This window comes from Montipora foliosa, chromosome 12, assembly GCF_036669935.1.
Source record: "Montipora foliosa isolate CH-2021 chromosome 12, ASM3666993v2, whole genome shotgun sequence".
NCBI classification, from domain to species: Eukaryota; Metazoa; Cnidaria; class Anthozoa; order Scleractinia; family Acroporidae; genus Montipora; species Montipora foliosa.
In genome coordinates this window covers 10,771,381-10,782,405 of record NC_090880.1, presented here as the reverse complement: position 1 = coordinate 10,782,405, position 11,025 = coordinate 10,771,381, and the positions used below count along the sequence as shown (strand labels likewise).

Sequence of the window (11,025 nt, the reverse complement as noted above, 5' to 3'; positions counted from 1 at the left end):
CGTAGGGAAGACACTAGCACTAGTCGACACTATCCCTGTAAGAATCAAGAGTGTTTTATTTTAGCGCAGTCTCACAAGTCAGTAAAATCTTCAGTCACGTTCGGCGATAGACACCAAATGAACATCAACTTCGGCCTCAGTAAGCTTCCTAAAACAAAATGAAATTACCATGTGAAAGGGTATTATTGACTTGCATATTACAATATAAATTCAAAATACATCATTGCTGTGAAAGAAGGTAATAAATAGCACACCATATGTTACGACACACGAAGAAATTACTTTACTGTTGTCCATTTCGGCAGTTATGACCTGTAAACTGACCCTTCGGGTATTAACTAGTTAGATTTATTGTGAGTAGAACGTGAAATAGTTTGGAAATTCAGGCTCACTTGTAAAAGAAACGCGTGTTTTTGTGGGAAACCACAAGTATCAAGGTGGCTACACGGTAAAGAAATCACTTTCACTGTACAAAGATTGTTCCTCTCGACTCTCCAATACATTAAAAAACCACTAGGTTCTTACTTGAAGACTGGGTTATCAGTTGAAACAACACCAACTTCTAATTCGGATGGTTTAAAGTCTGCAGACAGTACTGATGACAAACAACTAATGGCAATCTGTAGACACAAATCAGAAAAAAACCCCAACCTCTCACCAATAAAAGGAAATGAAACTGCAACTGCAAACGATGTCGTACAAGAACGTTATAAATCAAAATGACTGTTGTTATATTTTAAAAACACGGGAATTGTCAATATAAAGATCTCCTAAATCAACTGGAAATCAATGACAGTGCTGGACGTCTTCAGTTCGCAAGACAAGGGGAAAAACAATGTGAAGAAATAGTTAAAGGTGCCCACAAACAAGCTTTAATAAAGGTGCCTGAGGATTTTCTAAGGGCATGACCGTAGTGTATAAATAAATTCTCCAGCAATATACGAATCCCTCACAATTTGCGATCAGCCGAACAACGAAAAACGTAGTCTTTCGATAGTCTTGCTTTCTACTGCCAAAAACGCAGAGAAATCCGTCATTTTGATTTGAGCGGCGCACTTTCGGGCCGTTAACACAAAAATAAATCCGCCTTGAACTTAAGGGTCTTGCGGGCTTAAAAATTAGTGAGGAGCACTTTTTTCCAAATTACATGTGGACAGGAAAGAACTTCCGTTTACCTCAATTGTTTCACTTTGTGTCCATGCATGTTTCTTCTTGATTTTCTTCTCAAGAAAGCTATTAGCTTCCGTTTGTTTTATTCCAACACTGCACCCTTTAAATCCGCAGTAATACCCGGCTGGATCTGTTTTATACAACTGTGGCCCTTTTTCTTCATCGATGCCAATGAGAATCATGCCTGACAAAAAAACAAAAAACAATCTTAATCCTAGCCCTCTCTTAAAACTATACATCTTGACCTGAAATATTGCGTTAACATGACAACCGGACAGGTTATGGGATAGCGTCTTAAGCCCATTCTCTGTACTTATCAGTTTAGAAAATGAAAACGAGAGTATAATTATGTCTCAAAGAAATGTCCCATATCCTTAGTTTAATGAGCTCGTGAAAATGCTGAAACGCTGCAAAGGCCAACAACCGCTTCGCTCCGTGGTTTTTAACACTCCTGCTTGTTTATTAAACAGGACTTCTGAGTCTCAAGCAATATGGAATGATCACTAATGCGACATTCTCCAGCCAGACTGAGTCCAGTCAATACTGGCCTTAGGGTACTGAGACGGCAGACTTGAATGAGGAACCGCAAATAAGGCACGGCATTCAGAGAACAAGCTGGCAGGGAAGAAAGGTCGGCGCAGGCCAACTGAACAAATGCATCGTTGGCAGGGAATCTAGGGAATCAGCTAACAGCATAAACTCCTCTGACGGGCTATTAACAGCCAATGGCTTTGGCTGTAACATACCATTCAAGTAAGAAAAAACGACAAAACACCTAAAGACTGCAAACTTACATGTATAACAGTACTTAGCACTAAAATTGAAGCAACTTTTTGCCTTGAAAAGCGACAATCGACAATGACAGAATAACTAATAACCTGCTTAAAACAGGGTTGTATATAAGAGCCGGCAGCCGGCGAAGTTCGCCGGCTTCTCTGTCAGGTTTCGCCGGCTACTTTCATTGTTTGAAGAGTCAAGGCATGTAGAGGAGATGATGTTTATGAGGTCTAAACTACTTGGGCTCAATAAAAATAAAAATTTGCAGTGTCTATCTTTTCTAAAAACACATAAAAGACTTCTGACTCAAGGGCACTTTAAAAACGTTATGCTTGAGACTTTCGTTTTGAAAAAAATCTTGCTGCGGTGGCGGGAAAGTAGGAAGAATATGATTTGTTGTCCGCCATATTGGATTTCGATATCTTTAAACAGCCACCGATTGTATCTTACAGGAAGAAAAAATCACTCAAGGACGTTTTAGTCCGCGCAAAACTTCCTTTAATCACGCCGCAATCATAAAAAAACTTGTAAACAAAGAAGCACTTTCAAAAGGTTTGTTCTCTAACCAGAAGGAAATTTACATATGATGTTCTGCTAGCAACACGCTCAGCCTGCGTTCACGCATCTCTTACCACAACTCAACTGAGGAAACAAAACTAGCCCCTGATCATTCACTAACCGCTCCTTCGTTTTCACTTCGAATCTTTCAGTTGATCATTTATAGCGAACGTAGAAGCTGAGGACTCGTAGACTTTATTTAAACACTTGAACGTAACGCTCCTCGGAGTTAAATCCTATTTGTCCGCGTAAGTGCTCGTCCTCTCGAGGGCATCTCTACGCTTCAACATGACAACGGATCTTTATCCAACGTCACTCTTGATCAACTCTTACTGCTTTACGGAACTCCTAAACTCTTCGGAAAAAAAACTACACCACTCTTAAACCGCTCGAGTGATTTTCAATTTTCGAAATTACTACAAATAAGTTCCGCAAGCATATTTTCCCGCTAATTACACAATGGAACGAATGTGTGTCATCTTCACACCACAACAGGATCGAAACACCCTTTACGCCATTGCCCAATTAGTATCCTCCAATCACCTTCTTTATTTAACAACCAATCAGCCTTTGCTGGTCTAGTCCTTCAAGTATGTGCCATGTTTACAAGTTGTCAAGTGGCAATATTTGCCAGGCTCGTTAGCTCCAGCAAAACCACCAAAAAGATACAAAAAATATCACTCCACTTTTTGTTTATAGGGTTGTATTATTGAAATGTCGCTTCGTCTTTCTTTGAGTAACATGGTTTTCATAGTATAATTGCAGCTTGATTCATCCCTCTAATTTCTGAGTTTCATGGCCCAAAATGCCAGGAAATGCATTTTCCGGCATTCAGTTTTCAAAAATTTTCCGGGGGAGCATGCCCCCGGACCCCCCTAGAAGCGATGGGCTAAAGCCCATCGTATGGGTCCTCCGGACCCACAACCGTCTACTTTGCAAAAAACTCCGCCTACCTAAAACCTTAAAGAAAACCTTGGCTTAAAATATAGTCTAAAATATACAACCAGAGCTGGTACTGTATACCCTGCGAGCAGAGTCTCTTTCAATCTTCCTAGATAAGTCGGGAAGAGGAAAGTAGACTCTACTCGCAGCCTCCACATTTCGCATTGAGAATGCGTTAAAAGTTTAAATGTATTCGGTGTCAGTCATGCGTGACCTGTAGCCACAAAAGCACAAAACGAAAACAAACAGTCGGGATATTTTCCAACAACTCTGGCAAACACACGACAATCAAGGAATCATTTCATTGGAAACTCAAGATAGTCCATACTCTTAAAATGCCATTTCATTTTTTTACTGAAAAATTTATAGGTTTCTGTCACACAAGTTTCTGTAACCGACACACATAGGAAAAACTCATGGGAATTCTAACAGTTAAAATTGCCACGCCGTCGTAAATTTCAAAATATTGATGACGCGTGACGATTGATCATGCGCAAAAATTAAAAAAACAGGTTTGACAAGTCGAAACTGGACTGACTCATCCAATTCTTTGGATGAGCGGCAAATCAAAGAAATTCGAGGCGGCGAGCAGAGTCTACTTTCCTCTTCCCGACTTATCTAGGAAAATCGAAAGAGACTCTGCTCGTAGGGTAGTACTGTAGGGATAAATAGCACTTTGATACGAGTGGATTCCATCGACAGCAAAATTTCTACCCAAATCTTCCGTCAAACGTCAGAAATTAATTTGCATATCAGGCACATTCTGCGCTTTAATAAACGTGGAAAAAATTGCACTCTTCAAAACAAATAATTTGTATAAATTTAGAACTGTAAGGGTAATAAATAATACAGAGGTTAAGCATGACGGTTACGTCAAACGGCAAACGTGGTGAGTGAAACTAGATTTTGCCAAAAGTCTAAGAACGCTACTTGATATTAGCTCATTTCTGTCCTGTTAGCTCCAGAAATCAAGCAAGTTCTTAAAGGAACGAGACAAGTTAAAATGACGGAATTTTCATGCTTTTATGACAAGTAGGCCGGCCTGCCGTTTCCCGTTAGCCGTAAACGTCATCATCAGCGGCTTAACCTCTCTATTGTAAAAAAAGTTACGTGAAATATCCGCGAGTCACGGGCCAATAAATGGTTTAAACTTACTACATCCCAGAGGTCTCATTTCAGCATTCTGAGTGTACACTTGTGAGATATCAGCGATTCTTTTACACAGCATGTCAATTGGAATTTCATAACCATATTTATATTTCCAGTTTGCTGCCTCATATCTAGCCCTCTGAACCTGCGAACGGGCATCAGCTGTCGTATAAAGAAAAAATGTTGATTATTTTCGAGGCAAACATAGAATGGCAGCACACACTACTGTTTCACCAGGTGTTCACTGTCATTCTCCAAAATATGCTCATTACAACACGATAAACTGCATGAAAATTAGCATCATGGTGCGTAAGACCTGCTGACACACGAATCAGACGAATTTTGCGCCATAATTCGTCTAAACACCGGGGCCCGGTTCCTCGAAAGCCGATTACCGCTAATCTAAGATTAAAAATTAACCAAGCAGTTTATTTCTCTACTCCCAAATGCTCTTCAACCCAGATTTTTGGCAGAACTTTACATGAGAAGACGTCAATCTTGAAAAACAAAAATAAGCAAAAGAAACTTTCACCAAAAAGTTGAAAACGTGAAACAAAAGTTTACGCTAATCCTGGATTAACTTAATCGGCTTTCGAGGAACCGGGCCCAGATTTATATTTAGACGTATTGCAGACGAGTTGTTGTCTCCAGTATAAATTCGCCCAATGACTTCTAGGCCATGGAACAGAAATAGTGAAAACGCACCAAAGTGACTTGACACGTACCAACAATACAATGTATGGATGCTACTCAACCCAGTTTTAGTATTGTACATGTACATATAATTTGTCATCTCACCTATTAAGCCAGTCATGACACAGCCAATTCTGTCTGACAATTCAAAGAGGTGAGTCATGGAGTTGGAATCTAGGAGTTTATCCTAAGAACCAAAATCATAATATTATGTAATAAATCCACCATCTACAATAATACCACTTTTGCCTTTTATCTTCAGATAATTTTTAATAATGCTCTTCACAGAATACATGCAGGCAGTGTACATGAACACTAGAGGGATATGTTTTGAACTGCCTTGTTTTACATAAACTGTAAACATATTCCAGGATAAAGGGAATTTGCTTTAGTCAGCACCTCACCAAAACTGATCTTCGAAAGGGATTACTGAAGAGTTAGAATAGAGTTAGATAGGTTTGAGACAAAGTGCAGGCCTTAGTTGCTAAAATGGGATACCACTTACCACTCATTAATTTGTTGAAATGGGCTCTCAAAGTTGAGATTTCATTGCATAGCAATAATTTAATCAAAGGAGAGCACTATACACATAACCCGTCAAACAACTGGGTCAAGCTGTACAGTTGCAATAGTTGCAAAAAGAGAAAATGATGAAATTTTCCTTGCTGTGCTTTTCCTTTTCAGTATGTAAGTTTGATAGGGTTACCCATTTTGTCAAATCCAAACAGATTACAACCCTTACTGAAAAGAAACAATGTTAATTTTTTTTGATCTGCTTAATTTAAATTGTTGGTTGAGATTGCAGCTGCACCTGTTCAGAAAGATAATGGTTACTACTGTCAGTTTGCAGAGTGCCATGCTTGTTTGCGAAAAATGTTGTAAGGAAATACTTATAACATACCATACTTACTTTTCTTTAAGCTAAATTATCAAGTTGCACTATTGTAAAAGGGACTTTTGCTTCTTTATTAGAGAATTACTGTGTGGTAACGTAGGTTAAATGCTCCCTTACTAAAAACCCAAGCCTCATGGTTACCTCAAGATATTAGAAGTCCAACTACGAATGCAAAAATTTAAACCATTGGTGATTTGGTAATAAATAGTTATTATTATTGGTAAAATAGTAACCAAAAATAATGTGTTTAAATCAATTTTGCAAGGTTTCAGAAGAAATGATCGATGTACCTATGCAGTAAATATAGGACACTTAAGTGACATTTACTGCATGTATTAATTTTTTTGGGCAAAATAATTATTTAGGGGTTCCATTTCTGATTCTTACCAAAATCATTGTGCATCTTCATTAGGCACATTTCAAAAATTTAAATGTAAAAATTTGTTGAGGTAATAGGCCCTTTCAGGTTGCACATGATCATGTAATTTACTCATTTGGGCCTAACTACTTTACAGTAAGGACACTTGAACCGTGAACACTTGACATTTTTGTGTACATTGTTTTTTTCGACAACGAAGAAATTAAGGGTCTTCTTATGATGTATAGTGTTGCATGTATAGCATTTTGAAAGTGTAAAAACATTAAATACTCTTGTCAAAAGGACGAGCCCACATTCTATAGTCACTAAAAAAATGTACAAAAAAATATCAAGTGTTCATGGTTCGAGTGTCCTCACTGTAAAGTCTTAGCACTTATTTTAAAACTGGAAAATTATTTGCACTTATTCAAGTTTTAAGCATAGCAAGATCCAAATTAGACTAAGTTAAATGCTTGGGAGTCTGAGAAAACAGCCTTTCAGCAATTATTTTTTAATTGCACTTTTTCCAATTTTTAAACTGCCAAGTGCTATGTTTACCTGGCAAATACATCCAAGTTAAAATGCACTAAAATTCAGACAAACTTGTCCTCAGGCTAGTGGAATGTTAAAGCCACTAGCCCAACACCATGAAGTAGTTGTCCCACTACTATGAAACATGTAGCAAGAGTGAATGGCGACCTATTGATGTATAATGAACACTTGCATGCGTATGATTTCTCGATAACACTTTAAAGTTACATATGAAAGGCTCTAAATTCTTGGCATTTCGTGAATATGAAGTTCCTTAGAGTTTGACATCACAAGAAGCAAAGTATAAAACGTTAATAATCAATATGAACAAGAAATGTTGCATTTGTATGTCATGCCGCGTAAAAATTTACATCTTGTTAATTCATCTTCTTACCATATGTTAATAAATGACTACAAAACAGTGTTTCACACAGTACTCCACACGGTACTCCACAAGTATGTGGGAATTTTCGAGGCCAGTGCGGTACGTTTCGATACAACTTGAATGGTTATGGATAGAATTTAATACTGCAAAGTAACTGATTGTGAATTTGTCCCTTGGAATAAAGAAATTCCTTCATTTTGAACAGTAGTCCCTTCTATTGCAGGAACGTAAAAGATTAATTGAATAATAAGTTCTTATTTATATTCGTTCAATGGAGTACTGCCTAAATAGTGTTTAAAACCAAACTTTACAGTCTGCAATCCTATGAAAAACAAAGTTTGGATTACAATGGTCATTACTAAGCGCTTAGTTGAACCCAAAGATGAACAAAATAGCGACATTTTCCTCGGAATGTATGGAGTACTGTTGAGGAGAACTGTGTAGCATTGACAAAATGACTGTAACCTGATCCTCGAGGCTACACACAGGGTTTAATTTATATGAAAAGCCACTTACGACCTACCCTAGCAAAATCTATCGCGTATTTATGGAAAATATTGCATATCTAACAACAGCAAATAGATACACGGTACAGCTCACCGGGAATTATTCTTATTCATTTCGTAAACATCCCACGTTACTATTTGCGAGATTACCAAAAAAAAAATATGAAGATGTTATTTGAGCTTGATTTCAGCAATAACTTGAACGAAACACATCGAAATGCCAATATTTTGCCACTTCTTAGAGTTTCTGAATTAAACCACGTGTATAAAATCACATTTATTGCGCTTCGACCTTTTTCAGACAATAATGGTCAAAAGTTGTTGGGAAGGTTGCGGGGCATCAGCTCACTTCACACCTAATTCGATTTTTCTAACTATTGCCTGAAGTATTTGGGAAATACCATGCTCTTGTGGCCCCCCTCCGCCATATTCAATGTTGGAGTTCTTCAGGTAAGAAAAGTCATCATTTTTTCCCCTGGAAAATCCAACATTGAAAAGGGGGAGGGGGGTATCTGTAAAATGAAGTTACCTTCCCAACACTTTTGTCCATGATTGTAGTCCCTATGGTTATTTTGTGAAACCAGTGTAGTGCATTTTAATTTAATTTAATTTTCTCGACCTTTGGAGGCTATTGTTTGATTATGAGCTCAGATGAAGGTACTTGTTGAAGTTGTTGACTTTATATTACACTTAGGGCGCTTTTCCATTTGACAGAACTGTCCGGCCACACCTGACACTTGGAAGGACTAACTTTGAAAAGGATCATTCTTAAATTAAACTAATAGGTGATGTTAGTGTACATTGTTTAGAAGTCTTCAGATGATTTGGTACAAATGATACATGTACAATGGATCGTGGGCGAATTTTCTTATCAACATCAATTTCACTACGTTTTAAATGTCGAATGTTACAGTGTAAGGGCGCTTTCCTTTGGTCAAGACTGGCCGGCCAGACCCGTCAGTTTGCAAAGGAAATGCAACAATTTGAAGGAAAACTTACATGATAATCCTTCGCTTTCTTCTGGAGGAGTATACATCATCCTCGATCGAAGTGTGTTAATTTGAAGACGTTTTAGAGTTAACTATCTTTCTCAATGGAGACTTACCGGTACTTTCTTTTGAGTAACAACCACTGCTGAGTCAGCCCCACGAAGACCAATTGATGTCAATCCGCCTTGGTTTATGGCTTTAAAAGCATACTCTGTTTAACAAACAAAAAAATTGTTGCCAAGAAAGTCAATCAAACAATTACAGTGCAAAGAACTTACCGACTTGATATAACCGCCCTTCTGGGGAAAAAATTGTAATATGACGATCAAAACCAGCACTTGTTCCTCGCGACATCTTGAGAGTACCACCAAGTACTGTATATATGACGAAAGCGTTATGAAATGAACGCTGGCATTGGTCAACTGAGTACCAGTCCCCTCAGGTTCGTTTGGAATAGGGCGGCTGCATAGTTCGCCTTCGATGCTACATGGATCGACATGGATCTACATTCGCCCTTGTCACACGGCGGCCATATTGTCCCGGGAGACCAAGAAAGCTTTGTTTTACCACGCCAAGCCTCACCACCAAGGTTTCCACTGCGAGGCTTGGCGTGGTAAAACAAAGCTCTTTTGGTCTCCCGGGACAATATGGCCGCCGTGTGACTGGGGCGAATTGTGGGAGGTTGTGGAAGTGTGGAGCATCTCTTAAGAAAATTTAAGAAAATTTAAGGTTAAAGAATTAAAGAAGTACCTCAGAGAAAGGGATATAAATCTCTCTGACGACAAGGAATACCTTGCCGAAACAGTTTTTAATACAGCTGGGTCTGGAACCTGTACCTGCGATCAGGTTCTATTTTAGTTTCGCGTGTTATGGGTAAAGGTAAAGTCTCTGCTTACGAGCCAGAAGGCTAATCAGGCCGGCGCTTATCTCCGGTTTCAGTAGCATGAAGCGACTAGGAGTATTTTTATACTCCCCCCTGGATGGGATGCTAGTCCATCGCAGGGTTACCCCCAGCATTACGCCGGTACCCATTTATACACCTGGGTGGAGAGAGGCACCGTGAGAGTAAAGTGTCTTGCCCAAGAACACAACACAATGTTCCCTGCCAGGACCCGAACCCGGACCACTGGATCCGGAGTCGAGCGCACTAACCATGAGGCCACCGCGCCTTCCACGCGTGTTATGAGCGAAGCCAAAAATGGGCCTTATCGCAGGTTACTACGAACGCCGCAGACGAGGAAAATAAAAATAAAACCAGAATTGAGAAACGAAGAAGATGGATTGATACTCGGAAAGGACAAAACATGGACCCCCGCCCCTCCCCATTCCTTTTGGACCCGGTCCATGGACTCCTATTTTTTTTTTCTAAAAAGTGTCCCAAGGCATGTTAATCAGTTTTTAACCTCAGAAAAAGACGATTTCGCCTAATTTGTATGGTGGCCCACTAGTGCCACTGCTTTACAACTAAAACAAAGCTGTTTCTACACTAAGACTGATCTCCGATGTGCAGTGGTTCCTCCTTCTCATAAAGTAATAGGCCTATGGTGTAATATACGCCTCCTCCGTAGAAATGCACCTTCTCCTTAGAAATGAACCTCCTCCGTAGAAGTACGCCTCCTCTGTAGAAATACACGTCCTCCGTCAGAAATGAGCCTTCTTCGAAACAGGCCCCTGTAGAGGAATGTTACTAAAAGAGAGAACGAGAAACAGGGAACCGGAGTCTGGGAACAATTTTACAGCCTTAGTCCGCATACAAATTCAAAGTGGCCGAAGAGATCTTAAATAATACTGATATGAAAAAGCTTTTTAGAGTCCAGTGCAGCTGGTTGCTGGTCGATCCTCGCTTTTATTCAATGTTACCTAAAGGCTAAGTCGGGATTCAAAACTGTCTGCAAAGGATCCCTCGAAGTCACTTTTTACCTTTTACAACAAACTGAATAAGCTTCTTCATAAGCAGGCGCCACTACTTTATCAAAGCGTAGAAGTAAACAGCTAGCAAAACCTCGGATTACAAAATGGCTTTCAAAGCTATAAAAATTAAAAATGAGCTTTTTTTTCGGGCGACAGGGAAA

The 11,025-nt window shown here is 39.2% G+C and overlaps 1 protein-coding gene across 1 annotated transcript; it reads right to left on the bottom strand.

Moving 5' to 3' along the window:
- Positions 1 to 38: 38 nt before the first annotated feature.
- LOC137979722 (proteasome subunit alpha type-6-like) lies at positions 39 to 9,390 on the bottom strand. Its single transcript, XM_068827043.1, has 7 exons — positions 9,232 to 9,390; positions 9,070 to 9,164; positions 5,395 to 5,476; positions 4,603 to 4,758; positions 1,176 to 1,354; positions 526 to 620; positions 39 to 148 (listed from the first exon to the last, which is right to left on the bottom strand). Exons 1-7 carry the CDS (start codon positions 9,305 to 9,307, stop codon positions 91 to 93), a joined length of 741 nt encoding a protein of 246 aa, XP_068683144.1. The 5' UTR covers positions 9,308 to 9,390; the 3' UTR covers positions 39 to 90.
- Between the last annotated feature and the right edge of the window lie 1,635 nt (positions 9,391 to 11,025).

What these genes read in the sequence shown, in the direction of transcription:
- LOC137979722 (XM_068827043.1), bottom strand. Translation starts at nt 9,307, where the DNA reads ATGTCGCGAGGAACAAGTGCTGGTTTTGATCGTCATATTACAATTTTT. An exon ending in TTACTCAAAAGAAAGTACCG is followed by an intron (nt 5,477 to 9,069) that starts GTAAGTCTCCAT and finishes TTTGGTTCTTAG; the next exon opens with GATAAACTCCTAGATTCCAA. An exon ending in CACAAAGTGAAACAATTGAG is followed by an intron (nt 621 to 1,175) that starts GTAAACGGAAGT and finishes TTGTGTCTACAG; the next exon opens with ATTGCCATTAGTTGTTTGTC.